The sequence below is a fragment of the Lacerta agilis genome, chromosome 5, assembly GCF_009819535.1.
Source record: "Lacerta agilis isolate rLacAgi1 chromosome 5, rLacAgi1.pri, whole genome shotgun sequence".
NCBI lineage: Eukaryota > Metazoa > Chordata > Lepidosauria > Squamata > Lacertidae > Lacerta > Lacerta agilis.
In genome coordinates, this window is record NC_046316.1 from 23577376 (window position 1) to 23604343 (window position 26968).

Sequence of the window (26968 nt, forward strand, 5' to 3'; positions counted from 1 at the left end):
AAAAATATATATATATAAAAATATGTAAGCATGCAACCTTTACAACAGTGATTACAGTACTGAATATTCCACCCCACTTCATTCATATAATCCATTTGCTAATTCAACATTTATTTTCAAAGTCTGAGGATATGTGAAAACAACTTTTCACAATTTCATTTGTTGACCAGATCCTGAGGGAAATCCACACAACACTCACAGAGAACCAGATATGCACTAGATACCTTCAACATCTGGCATTTCTATCATCAGTTTTCATGCAGACTGTCCATAAAAAATAATTGGCTCTTACTGATTGCCCAGCAGTTGGAACCATATTGAGAAGGTAAAAGGTATCACAGATTGGTGGTCTCCTAAAATGACCTAATATTGTGAAAAGGACAAGTATCTTTGTATAAAACAACTGCTATAAAATCCTTCAAGAAAGTGAATTTGCTATGGGGTTAAACCAGGCATGATGTTGATGAAACACTGAGCAAGATTTTGGGGGAAATGTCTTGCTTGGCTGTTTCTGAAAGAAAGAACTGCATGCTCTTTTCACATTCCTGCATGGGGTAAACGCCAGCATTATTACCGATCTAGTCAAGAGAGGCATAATACTAAAACAGTTCTTGCATTCATTGACTGTATAATGTTTCCACATCAGATGAGCGGAAGGGATGTGTTATTTCATTCATAAGCACTTGCATGCCGTTGTCACAGTTGAAGTGATTCCCCAAAGAGGTAAATAGGTTCTCTACCATACTATAGGCAAATATTCTGACAGCTCAGTGTCTTTAAGAATCAATAGCTAAGTACTCCAACGCATCACATTTTCTTTAAGTTCTGAAAAACTACCTCTATTTAAATCCCATTAAATAAATATACTGTGGATTTAGTGCCAGTCTACTGAAATCAGTAGGATCGCAACATTTCCATTCAAGCAAGTTTGCTGCTCCAACACTTCCTCTTGCTTCCTAGAATCAAACATTCATCTTGAAGCGGACAGGAAATATATCAGACTGCCTCTGATATGCCAGTCCCCTTTCTATGTAGCCAAGGGAGGAAATGACTGAACATCATGAAAAGGAGATCTGAGCTCACAGGCCGTCAACGGTGACTGATGAAGAATCCTCCAGAGCAATTGAAGGATGCTCCCTTTCATCGGTATCACAGTTGCTGGGTGGAAGGCTGATAGTGTTGGGCTCACATGGGCAACAGCCAACTCCTCCTTTCCGGCTATATGGCCGATTCTGAAGGGAGGCGTGGAAGTCTAATGATAACACCATTAGACGGTATAGTTGTAGCATCACAATTAAGATATTCTTAGCTGTGAAAAACACCAGCATCTGGTTAATGACTTGGAAATAGCCCATCAGTATCAAGCGCACCACGAGGAAAGGGCCGTCTTGTATGAACAAACTGATGCCAATGTTCCATAGGTCTGCACTGTGTCTGCAAAGAAGCAAACTGAAGACCCTCTTTGAGGAGCCTGGGGGACCGCAGCCAACATGTTGCACTACAAACAAGGAAGACCATTGTTATTATTACAGTAACATCAAGTGAAGCATCATATGAAGCTCATGAACATTCACCAGCATTTTCATGCAAATTTTCTGACTAAGCTTGTATGCAATTTTGCTTAAAATACACATTTTTGCAAAGCTAGGTTCCTTATTAAAATGATTTTTTGTGTTTTATTTTTACTAATATATTATTATTATTTTCAAAACTGGAGAACTGATTCGAAAATTCAGAGAAGTGTGAATTTTTAAGGGTGGCAGAGTTTCAGCTACTGTATTGCTGTGGAAGTGTGAATTAGGTTGGTTCACCTTTAAATGAGAACTGAACTGAATTTCTCCTGCATCCAAAGCTTTCAATTCATAGAAGTGAGATTACATCGAGCCAGCAGTTTATGATCTCAGGTGATTTCCTATCTACAGTGTAGAACTGCAGGTATGCTTTCACTCCCATGTTACATTTCACATGTGAATGCCAGTGTAGAGACTACTTCTAGATGCCAGCAACCCAGAACTTATCACGAGACAAGCAGGAAGTTGTTCCCATTGGCTTACTGTATGTTACTTTTAAGGAAGCCAGAGTGGCATAAGCTTCTGGTGGGAGAAGTTAGTCCTTGCTAGGCGCTTTAGTTGCTAATCAAGGTTTCAATGGAGAGGGTTTTTTTCATTATTTGGTGGCATGTAAGATAACCCCCTCCTTAAACTCTTGAGTTAAATCCTTGGATTTTTTTTTTGCTGTCCCTCACCTGCAAGATCCAGGGGGAACTGTAGCATGCTCCAAGTCCATACGGCTAGGATTGCATACACGACAGCACGGTTGGTCCTAAAATAAACAAAAATGAATGACATATATTTAAAAAGCAATCCCTCCAAAGCACATGGAATGCTATCATATTAATATGCAATCAAGTCCAGCTCAAGTGACTGGGAACTTTTTAGGACCCCTCAATAGTGAGAAAATGCATGGAATCCAATCCAGGTATAGAAATAATAAGGATATTTTACAAGACCAAAGACCCAATTTTCCCGGTTATTAACCAAAACATACTAGAAAACAATCCAGCCTGAAAACAAGACATCCAATTAAGGTTTAAAAAAAAAATCCAAGCTTCCATGTGCATTGCAGGACCCATTAGCAAAACTGCAGCTCAAGAGTTTGATTGGCATTTGTGAACTTCTTACGGCATTCTAGCATGGTTACAGTAATGTCTCCCAGACACTTGTGCTCAGAATCTCAAGATGAGGAATGACCAAATAGTATCCTATGGGCAGCATCCAGCTTATGGCCTCTATCCTCCTGCTTAGTGCAAAGTGAATATAGCTCAGAATATAGCTCAGAAACTAATTGGATATGGGGAATTTGTGAGGTGGTGATAAGGCAGTCAGTGGTATGTGCAGGGGACAAAGCATGTTCTATATAGGTCAGGGCCTGGGATTCCTGAACAAAGGTATAATTCCCCTAATGGTCTCTTATAGCAGACTCCTATGCATGTCTGCTCAGAACTACCTGTAAGTTTCGTTGAATTAAATGGGGCTTGGTTCTGAATAGACTTGCATAGGACTGAGCTATCAGCAAGCTCTTGGGAGCTGCTCTGTTTTGCATTTTCCCCTTACACTGGGGCACCTCAGTCCTAGAGGCACATGTAGCATCTGTTGCAATTTATTAAAATATTTGCACCCCTCCCCTTTTACCAAGCAACAAAAATGCAATAAAGTGCAAAACCAAAAGGACAATCAAATAACAAATAAAACAATGGTATAACAGCAATTAAATTAGTTCAGTAGCTATCTTAGATACGATACTAGCAGCAGTTTCAAATACATCGTATCAAATACCCAACCGTGAAATAATGTTTTTAACTAGTTCCCCAAACTCTCCATGTCTCGATTGTGTCCTTGAGCCAGCCTATGCATTAGACGATGATAAAGCAGCTGATTACTGCTTGGAAGTACTATTATGCATGTTACAGTGAATGTTCAAAATCAGGAGAATTACTGCATGCGAATATTGCCAAACCCAAATATGTTTGGTGTATGCCTAAAAATTGATTCCTGCTTTGAGAAATCTGTGAGTGAGTGCTGACAATAGGTGACTATCAACATTCAATATCTATGACAGGTGCACCCCTGAGATTCCTTATCTTTATAACATTTCTCTGGGATTGACAGCATTCACATGCGAATGTTCTCATTTGCATAATTTCAGATATTTGCTAAATCCAGAATGCTGTAAATCATTATAATCCAGCAATTCTGGAATGAGACATTCTGCTAAGAAGCAGTACTGCTGAAAAAGGCAGAAAGACGCTGTGTCTAGGAGCCTTTCATATTTAATCAACAGGAAACAAGTTTGTTCCATTACACTTTGCAGATGTCATTGTTGTGTGCCACAGTATTCCCCAATTCCCACTTCTGCTGTGTGCAGGTACTGATCAGAAGCTAATGACTGAATCTCTATGTAATGCAGATGTTGCATTAGTCTAACATAGGTAAATGGGAAGAGAGATAGTGAAATACACTATCTGTGTTATCACTCCATGCACCTGGTAATGTAGGCATTGCCTCTGAAATCTCACATCGCAATAAATTAGCTACAGCTAAATCCCATTGAAAACAAAGGAACTACCTGAGATTAGCTTTTGTAGCATTGCTGTTCAGTAGAACTCATGAATGCCTAACTTTCTTTTGCGTGTTTAGACCTTTAACCTTCCCCAAAATAAATTCACACATGACTCAGATATTTGGTTTGGTTTTTGGCAGAATTTAGGGCCACAACTTTTATTGATTACAACCAAGTGAGTGGTTGCATAGGTTCTGGTTCGACTATCTCCCTGCACCCTTGCAGGCAGCCCTGTCCCAGAGCCACGTTCGTAGGACAGACAAGGATGAACACCATGGACAGCTGATGGAAGGTTCACCAAACAGCCGTTCTGATGTCCCTGGGACTCGGCCACTGGCTGGACCCCTTTCAGGGACCGACAAACCATTGAGTCCCTGGATTCCTGTACCGGAATATCCTGCATTTCCATAGGCGTGGCCACATCACGTGCCACACCTATCACCTGAACCAGAGCCTATCCGCAACATACAATTTGTGACTAGTTGCTACACAGCAGCCGAAACCCAAATGGCACCAGCCAATCAGCCAAGTGGGGAAAATTCCCTGTCCCAACGACAGACAACACACGACGGCATAGCAAGGTCAACGCAAGCCCTAAATATTGGGAGTGGTGGGTGGGTGTTCCAATGCATTGGGCCCAAAAGAGGAAGCTCAGCAGCCTCGCATGGGCTTAAATAGGTCCCGCATTGCTGCATTTTACGATGCTCCATTGGCCAGATTTCACCCCAGCAACCCGGGACCGACCTATCAGGGGTTGTGGCCTTGATTTCCAATTACCCCCACAACACTGGGTCAGGTTGCAGGTTGCACCACAACACGTGCCCTCCTTTAATGGAGGACCCAATTTATTGTTACAGTCATACCTCGTGTTACGAACACTGCGTGTTGCGTTTGTCATGGGTTACGAACTCACCGAACCCGGAAGTACCAGAATGGGCTACTTCCAGGTTCGGCGGTTCGCGCATGTGCAGACGTGCAAAATGGTGTCATGTGCAGAAGCACCGAATCGCACGGTGAGCATGCGCAGAAGCAGGTGCTTCAGGATGCGGACCTTTCAGGTTACGAACGGGGCTCCGGAACGGATCCCGTTCGTAACCAGAGGTACCACTGTATTTAGCTGGATGCCTTTCATTTGCAAAGTGATACACAACACAGCAGTTCTTAAATTCACAATCCTACTTGGACAAAAATTGCCTCTTCCTATTTATCTGAAGTTCATCTAGAATTTTCAGGTGAAGTTCTTCAGGGACTGACATGACCAAGACCTCCAGAATAATTAGGGTTCTACCAAATTACCTACCTTACATTCTCAATTTCCATGGTCTCACTAGTGAATTCAAGTATGTCTGCTGCAGTACCCACAAACATAAGAAGGAGCTGTGACAACTGGTCCCTGGTGATTTCACCCCCAATGGGAAGAAGCCATCTCCCAATGATAAGCAGCAGTAGAAAGGTCTGGTGGAGACCTAGCATCCAAACTGACTCACACACAGCGGAGATTGTGTTGACAAATTCTATGGCCTGTTGCAAAGAGCCATAAAAACAAGAATCAACATAGGAACTGTGGGAAATATGAACAGATACAGGAGTAGGGATGCGTGATTCCGTCAATTCCTGTCTCTCTCCGTTTCTGATTAGTCCAATCTTAATTACAATTCTCCACATTTCCACATTTTAAATCCTTCCCCAAAATATCAGTATTTTAGTGCGAATACATATTTTTGTATGCAATTTTGCTTAACATATACATTTTTGTAAAGCAATTTCCCCTAATAATGATGCCTTTTATATGTTATTTTTATTAATAGATGCATTTAGATGCACATCTAACCCTGATATCACTGAATGGAACAAGATTTTTAGTTTTAACTCATTTAGAATATTTCTGGTTGTAAATTGTGAATCTGTTTGCCACCTTGGGTGTCTTGGGGAGGATGGACAAATTACTTGGCTCAGGAACTACATTGCAAAATTCAATGAAGTGCAAATTTTGAAGGACAACTGTTTTCATTTCCAATATTGTGCTAATTAGGTAGGTTAGCCTTTAAATGTGAACTGGATCAGATTTCTTCACCATCCCTATACCTGAAGCAGGACAGATAGTTTTCAGCACTTTTATAAAAATCCAATATGTTGGACTCGTCTAAACATTTCAGCAAAAGCTACCCAAAGGAAGCTTGTCGTTGTTCTGCCACTAGAGGCCAATTCACATGACTGTTCAGTGTATTGTAGGTGTGGAAGATGAGGTCAGTTCATGTCGCCCTGGCCTCATGACAATCTGAATGTTAGATGGATTGGCTTTTGACAGTTGCATGAAGTCTGACAGTGCACGAAGGTCCATAGGCCCAGCTACCTCAGTATCATCCGCTCTGACCGAGAATGGCTGCTCAAGGTCTCAGGTTTGGGTCTTTCTCAGTGATGCTGAAATCCCAGGAATAGAACTTGACATTTGCTCCACCACCAAGAGTTGGGGTACCTATGGCCCTCCAGAAAATTGTGGACTACAGCTCCTATCTTCCCATGGACCAGTCTTAGTTATAAAGTAGCTTCCTATATTCCTAATCCTGCTTTTTCGGGGTACCTGATCGTGTGGAGCTCTGCCTACACAGGAAGATACACATCGGAAACATGCTTTTTAGTGTGCAGGGGCAGAATCTGCTCCTAGCCGCTTTTGGCTCATTCACTGCATTTGTGGACATTTGAGGGCTATAAAGGGATATGAATCCTGGCAGCATTTCTTGACTTGGTGCCAGAGGTTTGTGGTTCACAGATCCTTGAAATGACCCAGTTTTCTGGACCAAATGCTTTTGGCGTTAGTCATTCTGTAATATGGCTTGAATGGAAAGAGTGATTTGATTACTTCCACCTCACCATAAAGTAAAGAATTTACTTCTTTATGCCGGGGGGGGGGGGACAAAGAAGCCAGCACCATTTCTAATTACAATCATATTGGCTAAAGAGGGACATAAGGACAGATATAAGACCCAGCCTAGCCAACTTTGATACACACTTTATTCCATTTTATAATACATATTATAGATAGTGCCTTGATAATGCCAATGAAGTAATTTGCTAAACCTAGAAATGGATTAATAATGAGAGGAAGTTGTATTGTTATTGCCACAAATGTTGAAGGGGGAAAACCCTTGACCAGGCATGGCCAAACTTGACCTTCCAGATGTTTTGGGACTACAACTCCCACCACCCCTAGCTAACAGGACCAGTGGTCAGGGATGATGGGAATTGTAGTCCCAAAACATCTGGAGGGCCAAGTTTGGCCATGCCTGCCCTAGACCATTTCCACCCAAGGCACCAAATGCCATGAGCATAACAAACTGTACAGGCATTTGGTATTATAATGGTATAGAGGGCAAAATTCTTGTTCTGTAATTATTGCAGAAGGAACAGACCAAAACAACAAATAGAAGATTTAGCATGGCATTCAGCAATGTTTTACTCAGAGCAGACCCGCTGAAATTAACAAGCAAGATAAAGTTAGGTCCATTCATTTCAATAGGTCTCCTTTTGGTTGAATGCCACCCTTAATCACCAGTTCCCAGGCAGATCTGGGAGAGGCTAGCAGTTGATACATGTGAATTTAGAAACAGATATTACTTGATTGTTGTGCTTACTCTTTTCCCCATGATATATTGGACTGGTTTGGAGTTTAAAACTAAACCAGGGTTGGGAGCTCCTGAGTGGAGCCAATCCTAGCAATGTGTTGCACTTGAAATTAAATCCATTGTTGAATTCAAGCTCCACTTTCAGTAGGGATCAGCTCAACTCAGGAGCTCAGATTGGAAGCACCCAAATGGAATCAGTCCCAAAGATGCTTGCATTTGGTGCAAGATTTAAAAGGCATTGAATGCAAGCCTCACTTTCAAAGGCTAAATCAGGAGCTTTGCAGCTGTGGTTTTACAGAAGGGTGCTTGTAGGGGTAGGGAAGCTTCACAGGCCAATTTAGGACACTTGGGCCATTGGCTGGACATTTCCTGTGTTTGAACTAAACCATAGTTTAGTGTTACGTGAATGAGCCTGGAATCCCCGAGCTTGCTTGTTTCTTCCCTCCCCTCCTTTTCCAGTACAGTCACCAATATGAGTTTAGAGGTTTTCATCTGCTTTTGATGTGCCACAGTTTGCCATCTCATCCATACCTCGACAAACTGGAATGCTCTCCCTAGGGAGGTTCATTATAAAACTTTAGGTGCCTGGCAAAAGCATTCCTCTTTAACCAGGCCTTTGGTTGATTGACGTCCGGTGCCCTTTTAAATTGTGTTGGGGAGTGGTTTATTGGGTTGTTTTTGTTTTTGTTTTGATTATGCATTTTGTGGTTTTATATTCTGATTTTATCCTGTGTACTGCCCCGAGACCTGCATATAGCACAGCATATTATTATTATTATTATTATTATTATTATTATTATTATTATTATCAACAACAACAACAACAACAACAACAACAGTATTATAACAGTAATTAGTGGAAACAAGCATACTTCGCACCATTGGTTTATGAAGCTGGCTTGTTTTCACTAACCAGAGTTAAGATTAACCACAGTTGAATCACTATAAACGGTGATTAATCTAAACAGAAGTGGAGGCGTGGTCTCTTTAGGGCCGTACCAGAGGATGAGCATGTGACTTCAAGGGGAGGTTTGGCCCATTCTTGTAATACTAAACTCTTGAGATACTGCATTTGTGTGACATTATCTGCCACAACTTAAGGACATTCTTTTAAATTTAGGCATCTTAGAAGACCTCACAACTGATAATACAACACAATTTGCAGTACTGTGGTAGAATTCAAGTTAGTTCAGACACCAACATTTCAAGAATTAAGTAGATGCTGTCATTTCATGAGACCCCGCTTACCGTTCCTATTATGGGACCATCTATGGCCTTGCTTTGATAAGCGGGTTCATATTTTGGAGTGAAAGGCCGCATATCCGATTCATTATGGCAAGCCTGCAATAAAAATGCAATTCAGGGGATAAATCAGTCTCTAATTCTGTATAGACATTAATAAAAAACAACCCATATTGCTTAACACTGCACTTAACACTGCTGTAATGTGTGGACCCTCCTACACTGTTCAGGTAACACGAGAAACGCCAGAACATGTGAAAGAGTCCAAATGCCCAGCATTGTCCCAGTTTGGAAATGATCCACACTGGGGTGGGAGGAGCCACAGCTTAGGCGCCTCCCCCCTCCGGGCTTCTCAGATTGCAGGCAGGAAGGAGCTCATTTGGCACACACATGATGTAAGAAGGGGCCCTGTGAACATCTTCAGAACAGCAACTGGCAAACAATATTTTTTCTTGCATAGAGATTGTGAGGGAAGGCAATGGAGGTAAACAGTGAAAATCATTTGAATGTAGGGCAGCAATCCTTCTGTACCCAAAAAAGGATGTGTGGTTGAAAACTGAATTTGACTCTCATTGACTTGTTCGTTATTTAACTGGAGCAGACCATTAAAAACATCTAAAGTGGAAAACTGGATGAGGTTTTTTAAAGAGTGGCTAGAGAAACCCAGCCAGATGGGCGGGGTAGAAATATATTATTATTATTATTATTATTATTATTATTATTATTATTATTACCTATCTTCCTAACAATCTCTCATTTCAGGCCAATAAGAAGCTCATTCTGGAATTTTTGACTGAGTTGCAAGCAACAGAATATTTTGTTCCTCTCACATTTCTTCCAAGGAAGATCAGATGTATGTCTCATATCTCTCTCACCCTTTCACATTTGCATGCAAGTATGCTTAGGAAGTAAGGTAGATGTCAAAAGCTGAGAGACTTAGGCTGCAATCCTATGCACACTTTTCTAGAAGTAAGACCCTTGGAGTATTGGAGGCCTTTGGTTCTGATTAAACCTGCAGAACTTTGGGCTGTTAAGTTGTGACCAAGAAGTTTCCGGTTCAGATCTCCCTTCTGCCATAGATTCATTAGGATAACCTGAAGCAAGCCTCAGTCTCTACTCCTCATCTGCAATAACGGGATAATAAATACTGATCTAATTTACAAGGCAGTTGTAAAGATTAATGATGTAATATATGTACAGCATTATGAACCCTCTGAATGCTGCATACTGAGTTGTTTTATTTCACCAAAGTATCCATTGGCTTTTAGCTGGAAACCTGAAATTTTATTCAGCTACTCATACCACTTTACTAAACACAGATTAGATTGTAAACTGAACACAACAGATGAGTTAAGTTACGGCACTGGGGCCCCCATATTTTGTATATTATTAAAAGACTGTGAATCCTCTCAGACATAGGAGCCAACTGCTAGGGGCTGAGGTCCCTTCAGCCCCACCCCCATAAAATATTTGAGGGGTCCCTCCCCCAAAGTTGATGGACATTGCCATTCAAATGGTGTGCATGTGTCATGTGATTGATTATGCGGGGCAGGGCTTACCTCCCCCCCACACACAATATTTTATTCAAATTGGCACTCCTGATAACAGTCAATGCTTTAAGGGGAGCCAGGGACTAAGACTGGGCAAGCATGCCACCTTGGGTTGAACAAATGTACTCTCCTATCTGCCTGTCTGTCTATCTGTCTCTCTGCCTGCCTGCCTGCCTGCCTCTCTCTCTCTCTCATCTATCTATCTATCTATCTATCTATCTATCTATCTATCTATCTATCATCTATTTATCTCTGAATGAATGTAATTCTGTGATTCTCAAATACTTTGAGACCTGCATCTGCTGATCAGCTTCAAACAGGTTTGTGAAAGTACACCTGACCATGTAGACATTTTGATCTTGCTTCAGGAAGAAGATTATTTGATTCTCTCTCTCTCTCTCTCTCTCTCTCTCTCTCTCTCTCTCTCTCTCTCTGCACTCAGACTTCCTTTTCAAATCAAAACAGGCATTTTGAGGCATGAAGGTCTCTCTCTCCTTGTATCATCAAAAATGTGTCATGGTTAGGTTTTTAACAAAGCAACATTTAATTTAACCTCCCCTTTATTTCCTTATATATTTAGAACTGCTGCCAGCAGACTGAGATTTTCTGCTACGACAGGGTCAAAGGTAAGCTGCAATTTCAGTGCACATTCTCATGTCAAGAGGAAATTACAATACACGTTTTATATTCGCTTTGCTTGTAAACTCCAGAGATAACGAGGGTCAGTTGTGTCGTTGGAAGGAGTCTCCGGTTCTCTGGAACTGCCTTTTGTTTTAACCACACATAAGAAAAGTTGTAGTCACTGTGGACTCAAACTAGTTATGGCATTAAATGTGTCTTTGCATTTAAAGTACATTTTAAAAAAAGGAAACAACTGACAATTAACAGTATCAGAACAAACATGAAGAAAGAAATTAATCAATTCATCTCCTGTTACAGCCCTGAGGAAAATTCTTGCTCTGAAGCTAGTGTTCAACTTGGAAGAAAATTCCCCACTGGTGCGGATTTGCATTCTTAAAAACCTATTGATGCAATCTGCCTGTTTAAAAAAAAACCTGCATCTTACTTGCACACATACACACACATTTAATGCCATGTAGTTCTCCCATAGCTATGCAACGAGACGCTTGGAACGAAGTCAAGACTGCAATTGCTTTACCAGAAACAAAGCAGTCCTATAATTGCTAGTTACCTCTTGGAACATGAGATATATACAGGTGAAACTCGAAAAATTAGAATATCGTGGAAAAGTCCATTTATGTAAGCAATTGTTTTCATTAGCTACTGGAGTTTAATATATGAGATAGACTCATGGCATGCAAAGCGAGATATGTCAGGCCTTTATTTGTTATAATTGTGATGATTTTGGCGTTCAGCGGATGAAAACCCCAAAGTTGAGATTGTTAATTTGGGGTTATCAGCTGTACACCATAATCATCATAATTATAACAAATAAAGGCTTGACCTATCTCGCTTTGCATGTCATGAGTCTATCTCATATATCAGCTTCACCTTTTAAGTTGAATTACTGAAAGAAATGAACCTTTCCATGATATTCTTAATTTTTTGAGTTTCACCTTTATATATATATATATCTCGCAGCTGTGTACATAATGGCCTGGTTTGCACATCACCCTAAGTGAATCTCAGCTTATAGAGAATGTGTAAGCATGTGGGCTCTGGGAGAGGTTTGCAACCACTTTGCTCCTCTCTAGCCTTTTGACTGCTGTGCCGCACTGAGCTAAGCCAATGTTTGCCTTATTGTGTCATCTGACGTTATGGTTAAGCTCTCGCCTTACTAACCATCCTGCTCAGCCCTGCCAACTGCTGCTGAGGAGAGAGCTTAACCACAAGTCCCATTTGGATCACCTGCAAAGCCTGCAAAACCATGGCTTTGCTCAGCGCAACATGGCAGCAAAAAAAAAAAGGACCAGGGAGGAGCAAAGAGGTTGCAGGTTCATCTCTGGGAGTCCACACACTCGCATGTTCATGTTAAACCATGGTTTGGCTTAGCGTGGTGTGCAAACCTGGCTACTGTTAACAAAGGTATGCCTACCTATAGTATGAAAAAGCTAGAATACATCCAAGTTTCCAAAATCATATAATTAGGAATGCAATATTTAAAGTTTGGGAAAAGTATAAAGATTTATTGGAGAAAAAAACCATGGTGGCTGACTCCCATAGAGGCAATATCAAGAAAAAAATTAAATATGGGCATGGAATGGGCTACATATAGAGAGTTGTTAATTGAATTAGAAAACCAATTAAAATTGAAAGAATTTAATGAAATTAGAGACAAAGTAACATTGGCTGCAATATTTTCAGTTAAATGAAATATTTAAGATTGATAAAAAGAAAGGTTTTCAGTATGAAATATCAAATTTTCAGAGAGAAATAATAGAAAATGATAGGAAATTAATATTAAAAATGTATAATCTGTTGCAAGAATGGGAAACGAAAGACGAAGAGGTTAAATCAGTTATGATCAAATGGGCACAAGATGTGGGACACAATATACAGATGGAAGATTGAGGAAAATTGTGGAAGACTGAAATAAAATTTACTGCAAGTGTGGTGATTAAAGAAAATTATATAAAAGATGATGTACAAATGGTACCTAATGCCAGTAAAATTAGCAAAAATGTATAAAAATAAAGAAAGTGTTGGAAATGTAAATCAGCAGAAGGGACATTTTTTCATATGTGGTGGGATTGCAAAATTGTTAAGAAGTACTGGGAAATGATTTATAATGAATTGAAGAAGATGTTTAAAATAATGTTTGTTAAAAAACCAGAAGCTTTCCTACTAGGTATTACAGGAGTGGCTATACCAAGACTGCAAAAAGAATTAAGTATGCAACAACAGCCACACGAATACTATTAGCACAACATTGGAAAGAAGAAGGTGTCCCAACTAAAGAAGATTGGCAAGTGAAATTAATGGAATATGTTGAAATGGCAAAAATGACTTTGAAATTAAGAGGAAGAGATGATAACGAATTTAAAGAAGATTGAAAGGACTTTATTGCATATATACAGAAGCAATGTACACAGGATTGTAAAAATACTTGTAAAGATATTATGACTGGACAATAAGTAACTTTAATGATTATGTAATTTAAAATGGACATGCGATATGATGATAAACAGTGCAACCAGGGAAGGGAATAGGGGGAAGTCAACTCTGTTTCCCCCCCCCCTATGTTTGAATATGTATTGTTGTTTTTATTTTTTGTCATTTTTGGAAAATTAATAACATAATATTTAAAGAAAGCAAAGTGCACTGCCAGATAAAACTGAACTGTATGGCCCTCTTCAGATGTTACTCAGGGAGGAGAATTCTCGTAGAGTGAGGTTGTGTTGCCAAGTTAGCCTGCCCCAGGAAGTTCCTGTGCTGAGTGGGAACATCTGAAGAGAAACCTCTATGTACAAGAATAGTTGTGTGTGAAATGGGGCTAGCTCAAACCTGCAGCCTCACCAGCACAGACCCACTCCAACTTCAACATGGGAGAGCCTTCCATACTTGAAGAGAGCTTAAAGTAGCTGCTTTATTTTATTTTATTGAAATGAGATGCTTATTATTCATCTCTCTTGCTCTCTCCCAGTTATGCAGTAGACTTGATTCATTCATGAGGTTATAAAAATGTGGCCTTTTCTTTTTTATTATTAATAATATGACAGATGAATTTTTAAACGTACAATAAATGAACTTTGCATCCACAATGGAAATATCCCAAACCACAATTTTTAGAATAAACCAAACTCCCCCCTCATCTGCAGTAATGCATGAAAAACCAAACCCTTATCAAAAACAAATGAAGACCATTTTACCTGGGAAAGATTCAGTAATTCTTCCAGCTTTTCTGAATTCAATAAGCTGTAAATTTTTCTATAACTGCCATACCCAACTCTCTGTTTAGCTTATTTCTAATATCTGGCATCACTGGAGACTTTCAGAATCTGGATACACACACACACACACACACACACACACACACGTATGTATTAGCTTCCACTAATATCTAATATGTGTTGTACAGAATTCTGTTTTTGCTTTCCAACAGGTGTAGCATTTTCTGGCCAATTTTGGCCCCTTTACTGTATATATTCCCAGAAGGTTTTGTAGGGGAAAGTACCATGAAAAGTGTCCAAGAATAACAACCATTCAATATTGCATGCTATTGCAATACTGTATTTTTGCCTTGATTTCCAAAGATGTTACTCAATAGATGCTGATGTCTTAGAAGATTCTTGCTCTATTGACTTTGATGACTGGTGACCCATATGTACCAGTACTAAAAGCAGCCCAGTTGCATACCCCTCAACTGTCCTAAATTGAGCAGCACATCCTAGAAATAAAGAAGCCATCCCAGCTTCTGATTGGATCCTGGAATGTCCCATTTTGTAGTCCGGTGCTCTGGCATGAGACAGCTGGCTCGTGACAACTGACGAGAAGATGCTCATCTTTTGGTCTCGTGCTCTCGCACGAGTCAGTTAGCTTCCATGAGACCAAAAAACAAACATCCTTATTTTGATCAGTGGGATCTAGGAGGTTACACAAATGTGAAAGCAGGGCACTAATGTATAGAACAGTGGTGGGTAACTCTTTTCAGGTCAACAGCCGCAATGTCATGGTGGGAAGCTTTCAGGGACCAGCAGACCCATACACAATCATACATCCTTAAGATGCACAGACTCATACACAATCACATACCCATACAAAAACACACAAACAAAGCTATTTCCCATGGAAATAAAGGCACAAGTTTAATTCTTAGTACCTCCACTCAAGTTTCACCTTCCATTTTCTCCAGAAAAAAACAAGTTTGTAAAAAAACTTTTTTTAAAAATCTGCAGCATCCTATGTCTTTATAACATTATAACGTATCAGAGGGGTGTACAGGAAATTAAAATTAAGTATAAGAGATACTGGACAATAATTCAGAATTTCATTCAGAACAGGCTTGGGTAAATTAACCATGCATCTAAAGAGTAGATCGCTGGACCTTGGTGCTCCCCACTGAACAGCTGATCAATGGAGGTTACCCAAAGGGCTGGATGAACTCTAGCTGCAGGCATATCAGGCCTGTCCTCACCCTTCCTCCATAAAGTCCTTATTGTCCTTTTCACGTTATTTGTCAGTTTTGCCAGCTCTGCATAGTTCATTGATTTTTCTTGTCATTGTTCCTTCGTTGGTATTTCCTCTTTCTTCCATCTTTGTGCCAGCAAAACTCTCACCGCAGTCGTAGCATACATAAATAAATTCCTTATTTTCTTTGGTATATCTTGTCCTAATATTCCTAATAGAAAAGCCTCTGGCTTTTTAACATTTTTTCATTTCATTATAGACCATTTCCCAATATTTTTTAACTTCTCTACACTCCCACCACATATGAAAGAACATCCCTTTTTTCTTCTTTACATTTCCAGCATACGTTAGTCTCGGTTTTATACATTTTAGCTATTTGGACTAGTGTAATATACCATCTGTACATCATTTTCAGATAGTTTTCCTTCAACAAAAGACAATCTGTAAATTTCCAATTTACTTTCCATAGTTTTCCCCAGTCCCCAAATTGTATATTGTGACGGACTTTGGTATTTCAAATCTCAGCAGCTCCCTGCGCGAGGCCAAAAGTCGGTGGCTCCCTCTCCCAACTCTTGCCTTCCTTTCTGCTCAATTTATTACGTCCTAGTTGCAACGCCCTGCAGCACCCCCTAGGCCGCACTTCCCTAAATCTGCCTCTGCTGTAGATCTCCTGTGGACAGAGTTGAACAACTCTCTACATGTGTTCTTCGGGTCTCTGGACAAACTGCGATATATAATATATGCTAAAATAGTGATATATAATATATCATTCAGTCATGCATGGCTTATAGCATAACCCAATGGATATTTATACAGAAGTATGGTTGCGTACACACCATACATTTAAAACATGTGACTTCCTCCAGAGAATACTGGGATCTGCAGTTTGTTTAGACTGCTGGGATTTGTAGTTTGCAAAGAGTAAACTACTGTTGTAAGGATTCTTTGGAAGAAGCCATGGGCTTGAAATGTGTTTTAAACACAGTAAACAGTGTGTACACAACCTGGACATAAGTCCCATTGAGTTCTGTAGAGCTTACTCCCCAGGAAGTGTACGTAGGTTTGTTCTGTTAGACTGCAATCCTGTGTACACTTGCCTAGGAATAAGCCTCATTCAACACGGTGGAGCTTATTTCTGAATCAACAGTCATTGGGTTGTGCTTGAATTTTCCTGTTTGTGTGACCTTGATGTACTGGTCCGAACATTGATATAATGCCACGCAACTGTGTATACTGCGATTTACTGAAGTACTGAATGTCAAGTGTAAATGAGCCGTGGCAATGAGCAAGGAAAATAACATTAATATAATCATAGTCGGTCATGTGTAATAAAGCAAGAAAAGGAGAAATGTAAATGGAGCACAAATTGCAATGTTTAATGGGATTCTAAGTAGTGATAGTGCATGAAAATCTCTCAGCGATGTCTAACATACTACCAAGAGACGGACTGTGATTTCAGTGACATCATAACACTTATGCACAGATGTCTTTCTGGGTTGGTAACCCTCTTAATTAATTCCACATGCAGCAGGAGGTTAACTCCTGCAACCAGGGACTGAAGTTGTTTCTTCTCATGCACTGCCTATAACACTAGCCAGCTATTAGAAATATTTCCAATTTCCCCTTTGCTACACATAATCCATCTTATAACTAAGATTGTGTATAATAGATGAAAAATGAAAAGTTCTGTAATCCAGATTCTGTAATAAAACTAATAAAAGATGGCTTTTGTTGCCTGTGTAAGAAATGCAACATGAACCCGTTTGCACAATTTCTCTTATTTGCATCACTTACACAGCAATCCTGTGGATGTCTGCTCAGTCAAAAGTAATCCCTATGCAGATCAATGGGACTTACTTCCAGGTAAATGGGGAACCTGTTGCCCTGCAGATGCAGACTCTGACTTCTGGATTATGGGATCCCCCTCACTGGCATATAGGATTGCTGAGTCTTATTTGGCTGTATTACTGAATCCAAGCTTAATTATTTGCATAATTTATTATGGGGTTTCTTAACGGTGTATCAATAAATTATTTATTTATTCGCTTCACTTATTAATTGCTTCCTACAAGGCTTGTTGAATGAGGAAACTCTTCAAGAGATGCCAAAAAGGACAACAGAGATGGCCTGAGTCTGATATGTGATGGGAGGCAATTCGAAACAACAGGGGGCCACCACAGTAAAGGCCTGATCCCAAAATCATACAGAATGGACTTCCTGGTAAGATGGTATCTGCATGACGCCCTCTCTTGCCGAGCGCAGCTATTGGTTGGGTATATAAATATATAAATACAAGTGTTCTGTGATGAGAGCTGACCTTTCAGTACCTCAGGTAGAAAATCCAAATGACACCCTTTAATGGTGCCCAAAATTAGCTGCCTGAAGCAGCTTGGCTCACCACCCCAGCCTGCACACCCACCCACCACCATCATATGCTGTAGGAAAGAACAATAGGGCCTACCTGACTCCCAAAATGAAGCTCCAGAAGCCACAGTGAAGGCACGATGCTAATCAGGTAGATGAATATTGCTGGGGAAAACCTGGGAAGGAATAAAAAGAAACTGGATTTACCAAGCTTAGCCAGAATTGCACAGTCTATCATTTTCTTCTGTCAAAACAATGAAGAGATAAGTTGGATAAATTTTATGTGACGCCATATGGAAGAAAAAGAAACAGGGGGATTCCGTTCTGTTTTGAACGATACTCAATTATATTACCCCCCCAATAAATATTTGTTGAAACTCCGATTTTCAGGAGGGTTTTGTATGCCGAATACTCCCCTACTTTTTGAAATGGTGGCTGGGGCTGCATCTTCAGACAACAACAGCAACAATTCTGAGGCTCATACAACAACAACAACAACAACAACAACAACAACAACAACTACAACAACTACAACTACAACTACAACAACAACAACAACAACAACAACACATTGTTGCTCTGCTTACCCCCACTTTTCTGAACAATGAGGAGTTCCAGGAATACATAACCTACTTGAGTTTCGTTTTCATTGGAAAGAGATCACTGGTATTGCCACAGAGCAACCCACACTGATCATCTGACACAGAAATATGACAGGAAACCTGTGACAATAATTCTGGTATGCACTTCTGGTTCAATCTTTTCTTGGGATGTGGTTTTATTTTGGGTTTAACTGCTTTGATGTAATCTTTAGCACTGATGGTTTACCCAATGCTTTTCCAAGTTTGATTTACATTTACTATATGAGCTGTCCTGGCCTTAGGCTATGTACTGACTGTACAGTTAAAGCACACGACTCTCCCCCCCCCCCCGGCCCGGACACATGGGGACTGTAGTTTGTTAAGGGTGCTGGAAATTGTTATGGGTAAACTACGGTTCCCAAGATTCTCTGGGGAAGCCATGCAATTTGAATGTTTGGATGTACGCAGTCTTTTAGAAAACAGTTTATGAATGAATGAACTAGCCCTTGCTCCCACAAGTCAGGCAGACCCGCTCTCTGTGATATACTACCTCCATTGTCCATTGTCAATGCCCTCTGTCACCACCCCAGCCCTTGCTAAACCCTTTCAGCCAAATTTTGGAAGCATAATAAATAGTCTTGAATCAGCATGTGCAAAATATCTTCAATTTAGCATACACAAAGGAAAAGTCCCAGTCAAACTGAACTGCCAACACTGTAAGTTCTTTATGCTACTTCTCTACCACTGCTTAGAAACTACAGTAATTCAGCAGTATATAGGTAGCTTAAATAATAAAATACAGTGGTACCTTGGTTTGCATACGTTTTGGATTACAAACATGTCAAACCCGGAAGTGTGTTACAGGTAGGTAGCCGTGTTGGTCTGCCATAGTCAAAACAAAATTGAAAATTGAAAAATCCTTCCAGTAGCACCTTAGAGACCAACTAAGTTTGTTCTTGGTATGAGCTTTCGTGTGCATGCACACTTCTTCAGATACGTGCGTGTCCCGGTTTGCAACCTTTTTTTGGATTACAAACAATTTTTGGGGGGAGGCCCCATTGGCGAAAGCACGCCTTGGTTTACAACCTGTTTTGGTTTACAAACAGACCTCCGGAACGGATTGCGGTTGTAAACCAAGGTCCCACTTTACTATGTTTGCTATCATGATCAAGGCTGCTGGTCTTTTTTTTAAACTTCCAAATTGCTGTAACATTCCTGTTCTTTCTTTCTTTTTGATCACTTATTATATCATTGTTCCTACAAATGGATTTTCTCTCCAGCCTTTCAATATGGAAGCCATGCAACTTGTTTCCATCTGATTGCTGCAATATAAAGCAGGTGTCCAAGCTGAGAAGCAATTGATGCAGGGAACTCACTCTGCACTGGATGACGGCTTCCCCACTAGGATTTCAATGTATGAAAAATTCTTCCAGCTGGCCAGGGACTGATGCTGATCTAATGAAGTTGTCTTCAGCCAACTGACTTTGGCTCAAGCTATCTCTTCAAAAGAAGACATCTTGAGAAAACATTCTTGGCCAGCCGCACTATATTCTTTCCTCCCAGTGTCTGTCATTAAGAACTAAATCATCACCATCTCTTTTCGTTAAGTAATAAGAAAGGCATATATCTTTATTTGCAATTAGCGAAAGGCCAGTCACGATGCTGCGTGCGGAGGTGAAGAGGGGGCCCATATGTCAGGGGGAAGACCCAGAGTAAGGAGGGATACTGCATCCTTTTCGGTTGTAACAGGCTGGTTTTGTTGCTAGCAAAATAGTACCTGCAGTGCAGCATGTTATTTTTCCCCATATGGGTGAATGGTACCCATTCATTTATATGGCAGATTCTTTAAAAGGCATTCTCAGAAAGACCGTTAGATTGGGGGGGTTATACCCATCTGTTGTCTCTGGTTCTCCAGTTTCTTAGACACAGCAGGGTCTTCCTCAAACCTTTCCATTTCAGGATGTTGTAGCTGTGGTGTGCCAGGACTAACAGCCACTGGTTTCCTTCAGGCCAGAACAAGGTGGGCTCTGAGGCAGAGGGAGCAGAGGGAAGTATGCTCTAGGAAGCTAAGGCAGGCAAGAAACCACATCCCAGGTGGGGCTGACTAGCTTGGGGAAGAGGTGAGGGTGACAAGCCTCTTGTTGGCCTAGGCCAGTTGGCCTTACATTTTCCTTTATCTTTACCGTACCATAGACATGCAGACCAACTGGCCTAGGCCAACTGGCTTGAAGAAGGACAGTTTCATGGGCTCCAGTTGGCCTGCATGTCTATGGTATGATAAAGGTAAAGGTAAAATGCATATGGGGTGCTATATGGGGCGCTACAAATAGCAGGGTTTTCGCTACAAAACAATTACAAAACTTTGGCACCAGTTTCAAGGGGATCCCAGATTTTGGGTTTCGTAGGTAATGAAGCCCAAGACTGACTCTGCTGTCTGTCTTTCTTTGTTTGGGAGTCATGTTCTCTTGCCAAATCCTGCCTACCTTAGCCAGGAGCTCAGGCAGCTCCTTGATACCGTCCTGCAGTGCCATTCCAGATTTTTTCTGAGTTGGGTGGTAGGCTGAGATTCTCAAGGCCACCCTTGAATATTTTCAAGATTAAACTGCAGAAAACCTGTAGACTAATGAGCATAAATTATAGCACTTGGAAAGTCTCCTTTTTTCTTTTGTGAGCAAAGAGATTTGTGCCTTCGATATGCATGCTACCCAGATCATAGGAATAGTAACTTGGCATAATAAAAAACCAGTGTCACCACCCGGGCAGGACTTGGGGGCAGATGTCTGGATAAACCAAAAGCCTCCAAACACAGCACGTTTTGTAATAAGTGAAGTAATACATGTTACCATCTAGAGAGGAGGCCCTCTGGAAGTCCAAAATGATCCAACTGCACCAGTGACAAAAACAGTGAATCATCCAGAGATACACAATTAGAAACACATAAAAGGAATATAGCCTCCCTTCCTATCCCTAAAGGGAAATTCTGTTTATTTCTCTGCAGAAACTTCCCCTTCCCCATAGGAGTTTCCTCCTTGGATCCTGCAAAGGGTCTGCAGAAGACCTATGAAGTTCCAAGGTGAAGCCTTCACGGCTGGGACTGCCTCATCACAGGTAGCAGTCCAGCTCCTCACCTATGCTTAAATTCATCACAGGACCATATCGTGCGTGCACAGAGGTGGACAGAGAGATCTGCATGTTCTATCAGACAAACAATTGTCTGTCACGCGGATTTGATAAACCAATACAGGGCTAGTTTCCAAAGATACACCCAAGTAATAGGACACTCTCTTCATTTTTGGGGAGTGAAGTCAGAAAGCCAAAGCATCAGCTAATGACATGACATATGCATCTCTGGCAAGTACTTCTGTACACATTTCACTGTGGCTTGAAGAAGGACAGTTTAATGGGCTCACAAGCCCTAGGTTTTCTCCTTCAGCGTGAATGAGAAAACAAAAAACTTTGCTTAGTAAAAATGCAAACTATGGATTAGGAATCACATAGTCAAAAAAGAAAGTTGCCAAGTAGGGATGGAAGGATCTGTCCATTTTAGTTCTATCCATTTCTCTCTCTTTTTTTACAATCTGAAATTCAGTTCTCCATATTTCTGTATGAAATACAGAAACTATATACTATATTCTATATGATATACAGTACAGAAACTTCAGTACTATATTGCAAATTTCTCCTAATAAAAACACTGTGTTTTAACTAACATGCACATTTTTACAAGCGAATTCTCATAATAATGCATTTTTGTATATTGTGTTCATTAATATGTTCATTTTTAATGCACATTTCCCACGAATAGGCACATTTTGTGAAACATTGTAGAACTGCATCACAAAATACAGATAACTGTGAATTTTTAAGGATGGCTATGTTTCAGTTCTCATCTTCTTTCAGAAAGTACAAATTTGATAGATTTGGCTCTAAATGTGAACCAGATTTCTCTTGCAACCCTACCCAAAGGTAGTATTCTCATATTGGCTTGCCTCAAGAAATCATGCAGATGTTTAACTGATCCACTTCACGTAGTTAGTTGTTGAGAAATCAAGAGATGGAGAAGCTTGTGTGAAATGGGCCCCTCTCCGTCTTTTGCTTATTTGTATGTGTATTTCCTGAAACGAAACAACTGGTGATTGTGTGATTCCCCCCCTTAGGTCAGCGTTAGAGCTTGTTGTGGCTAATGACCTGTTAGATGAAATCCAGTGAAGTCAGAGGAGGGCAAGGATTCAATGCCTTTCACTATGGTGAGAAAGAAGAACCAGCCTTCACAAAGGTAGGCTGCTACACTGTTAGCAGTTTGGCACAAGCTAACTTTAGGTGTGTGGTTTGGCCGAGCCAAGATTTGTTAACAAATCTTACTGCCTTGTTCTCTTTTAACCATGCCATCGTTTGTTAAAGTTCTTGAAAGAATCTGCTACTGGAAGTTGCATTCCACACATGTCGTAATGCATGTAACCGTTTCTCTAGACTACGCGGCATTGCCAAATAATTGGTTCTCTGGAAAGATTGCCTTCCTTGCATTTTCTGAGTTGTGAAATGAACAAAGGATGCTCGGTGAAATTGCACTGGAGCCTCCACAGTGCTCCAACTTAGCAAAAGTGTACACTAAGGCGACTCTTCAATTAATCACTTCATGATTTCCAAAGCAAGGGAAGTGTCTTGTTTGGAAAAGTCTGGAGGTGCACAGAACGCTGGGGAGGCAATCCGTACGTTTCTTTATTTTGCTGACTCTACATTTCCCCGTTGGCTCTCACTTACCTTTGTTGCAACGGGGCACAATGTCTTATAATACATGAGAAATCAACTCCTATGGGAACTGTGGATCAATACCAGTCATAGCAGGAGGAGAGGATCATTTTAGCCACAGTCTGATTTATACCAAATTCTACCAATCCACTGTGTTGCTAAAACTTTGACCCCCATATAAACTTGCCACCTGATAAGCTATTGCTCAAATGAACTCAAGCTTTCTGTTTGCACACACTTTTCCTTTTTTTGCTGGACTTGTTGCTTCTTTTGCAAGGCCCCCCCCCCCCACGCAGCACAGGCATTGGTGTGTCTCCTCTGCCTCACACTTTGTGTCATTCTGACCTGCCACCCTTCTTGCGCTCTGTGGCGAAATGCAAAGAGCTGCAGTGTCCCCTTAGTTGCTTAGTCTTCCCAACCAGCAATAAAGACAACCAAGTGCTTCTGAACCTGAGTCAGAAGGTGCTGCAGCATTTCCGTTGCATTTCCAGGAGAAAGTTTGATTCAGAAAAACCTTGTTCAAAAGAAAAAAGAGTGAGAAAGAGGAAGGAAGGAAGGAAGGAAGGAAGGAAACACTATTGATCTGGAATGGGACAAACTGGAGGACTGGGGATGGAGTTTGGGGGAGGGGGCAATAAACCGTTGCAAAAGACAAAGGCTGTAAGCTCTAATAAGAGCCCGGTTCAAAGATGCTGATAGGAAGCAGATGTAAAGAAACAGGCAGGCGGGCAGAGAGAGACCAGGAGAGAACTGCTTACCATTTGTAGCCTCTGCCTTGCTTAAACTTGAGTGTGAGCACTGTTTCGAAGCAGAGCGGGAGATTGAGCAATGACAGCAGCCAGTATTTGGGCTCCTCCGTCACTTTGGTCACCCTCCAGACTCCAAGCAGGGAGTGCAAGGCAAAAAGCAGCCGAGTCGCCAGGGCATTGAGCAGCACCAGCAGTTCCATCCTGAGCCGAGCTTCCCTCTCTTTCCCCGCCTCCTCCTCCTCTCCTCCAGCCCCAAAAGGGACCTTGGTGCCTGTGAGTAGCAAAAGGGGGAGAGTCACACTGGATGCTCTATGTGACGGGCAGAACTTTCCTCTTGTTCCATCTCCACAAAGGGGCCCATTATAACAAAAAGAAACAGCCTTGTCCCTCCCCCAGACTTCCTGAAAACTCTCTGAGAGAAGGGGGTGGGGGGAATCAAAACCAGACGGCAAGATTTGCAGTGTCAAAAGCAGGACCCGGAGAGACGGACCTCTCAGGAACTGTGGCTGGCTAACTTCACAGGAACCCGGCCACAAATGTGCATTTTTTTTATTTATAAATGTGCTATCTTTTCTGTTGCCTTTATATCAGCACCACATTTTGCCAATTGCTCTTGAGTTCAACAGAGAGAAGAAGCGAGAAAAATTGCCTATCCGTTACCCAGGAGGTCTTATTTTAAAAGACTGGTCCTCTTAATGGATCTTAATAGATCTTAATGGAGGAGCCTACTTGCCAGCCCTACTTGTAGATGCAGGATTTCATTCATTTATTGATAAAAAATGTATCTGATATATTTGCATTCTGCCTCTCCCCCCCCCCCCACACAAGTATCTCAGGGTCATATCCCACTTCAGAGTAAAACCACTGAAGTTAATGGAGACGACTAACTTCAGTCCATTAATTTCAGTGGGTCTTCTCTGAGTAAGATTTAGTTAAACGCAATCCTCAAAGAGGAATTTTATTCTCACAACAAGCCTATGAGATAGATTTTGGGATAAGAGGTAGGGCGTTGTCTTGCGCAATGCAGCCACCTCTACGGCTCACAATTTCCAGAAGGATAACTCTATTACTCTGTATCAGCAAAGAGAACAAAGTATTGGGGCTCCTTAAAGACTGACAAATGATTACGGCATAAACTTTTGTGGACCAGAGAGTCCAATTCATCACCTGCATGGAATATTATCATATGTTTGCCGGTACATATGGGTGTGCAACCAAGACTCTTGTGGCATCTTAGGAGCAGGGGCGTAGTGAGCCGCTTTCCCACATCCCATAGAGATAAACAGAGTAGCTAAATGGACTGGACCAGTTCGCATACTCTCCCTTTGTCTCCTTCCATTCAAAAACTATGTTCGGAACAGGGAAATCCGGCCTAATCTTAAGCAGAGGGACACAGCCACCCCATGTGGCAGGTGCTGGCAGATGGGGAGCAGCTGAGAGGTTACAGACGACAAAGCTGTGTGCAACATGGCCTGCTCTGCCCCTCTGAAGCAAGCCTGCTGCCCTCAGGTGCAGTGGAGGACAGACCCTCCAAGTGCCCCTTTTTTCCAGGGACAGTCTCGGATTTACAGAAGCTGTCCTGGTTTCTGATTTGATCCTGGAGTGTCCCACTTTTCATTGGAGAGCATATAACAACAACAACAACAACAACAACAACAACAACAACAACAACAACAACAACAATTTATTACTTATTCCTGCCCATCTGGCTGGGGCTCCCCAGCCACTATGGGTGGCTTCCAACAGGATATTAAAAACACAATACAACATCAAACATTAAAAACTTCCCTAAACAGGGCTGCCTTAAGATGTCTTCTAAAAGTCAGATAGTTGTTTATTTCCTTGACCTCTGATGGGAGGGCGTTCCCCAGGGCTGGTGCCGCCACCGAGAAGGCCTTCTGCCTGGTTCTCTGTAACCTTGATTCTCGCAGTGAGGGAACTGCCAGAAGGCTCTCGGTACTGGACCCCAGTGTCCTGGCTGAGCGATGGGAGTGGAGATGCTCCTTCAGGTATACTGGGCTGAGGCCGTTTGGGGCTTTAAAGGTCAGCACCAACACTTGAATTGTGCTCGGAAATGTACTGGGAGCCAATGTAGATCTTTCAGGACCTGTGTTATATGGTCTTGGCAGCCACTCCCAGTCACCAGCCTAGCTGCCACATTCAGGATGCTGTTCTGTTGCCACAGCTCCAGTCAGATTCAGCTGCCAGACCGATCAGCTTTTGTGTATGAAATGGTCTGTGCATGGAAAGGGAGTGCCCTTGCCACAAATTATTTGGTGCCTTCCTTGGGAGGGATTCATACAGAAACACAGGATGTGGGCTCCTCTGAGAACAGAGAATCCTTCCTCTTTCAGACCCCAAAGCAAACCTCTCCCGTGTGCCTCTAGATTTAATTTTGGGGTGTGTACCATGGCTGTATAAAGTTTGGGAAACGCTGGCTTAAGTACCCACTGCAGGTGGTGGAGGGGGACATCAGTGTTGGAAGTATTTTCCTGAGGATTAAATTTTAATATCAAATAACTTGTTTGAAGTCCTACCGTTTCTCTGCCATTTGCAGCCGAGTTAATAACATATGTTCCTGGAGGATTACAGTCAATGATTAAGAAAATTAGGTTTTGTTTGAATTTAATTTAGTTATAGAAAGCTGCTACAATAATTTACAGCTTTGATATTTAATATTTAATAAGCTGGTTCTTCAAAGAATCCTCACAGTAATTGTGTCATTACATATTGAAATATTATCCCCATAAGTCATTTATATTTGCTGGTTTGAGAGGCACGTTCATCAACTCGATTGGCTCAACATGAACTATCTGATGAAGGAGCCTCAGCATTATAGGTCGGGGGGCTGTTCCCATTCCCGATGCTCGATATGTCATAAGCCACTTGAGAGGAATTTTGCA

The 26968-nt window shown here is 41.3% G+C and overlaps 1 protein-coding gene across 1 annotated transcript; it reads right to left on the reverse strand.

Annotated features, from left to right (window-relative positions):
- Positions 1-24467, reverse strand: TMEM26 (transmembrane protein 26). Its single transcript, XM_033148910.1, has 6 exons — positions 24075-24467; positions 18084-18162; positions 8991-9083; positions 5420-5640; positions 2246-2322; positions 1-1498 (listed from the first exon to the last, which is right to left on the reverse strand). Exons 1-6 carry the CDS (start codon positions 24263-24265, stop codon positions 1080-1082), a joined length of 1080 nt encoding a protein of 359 aa, XP_033004801.1. The 5' UTR covers positions 24266-24467; the 3' UTR covers positions 1-1079.
- Positions 24468-26968: the final 2501 nt, after the last annotated feature.

What these genes read in the sequence shown, in the direction of transcription:
- TMEM26 (XM_033148910.1), bottom strand. Translation starts at nt 24,265, where the DNA reads ATGGAACTGCTGGTGCTGCTCAATGCCCTGGCGACTCGGCTGCTTTTT. An exon ending in ATGGTCCCATAATAGGAACG is followed by an intron (nt 5,641 to 8,990) that starts GTAAGCGGGGTC and finishes TCTTTGCAACAG; the next exon opens with GCCATAGAATTTGTCAACAC. An exon ending in ATGGAAATTGAGAATGTAAG is followed by an intron (nt 2,323 to 5,419) that starts GTAGGTAATTTG and finishes TGTTTATTTTAG; the next exon opens with GACCAACCGTGCTGTCGTGT.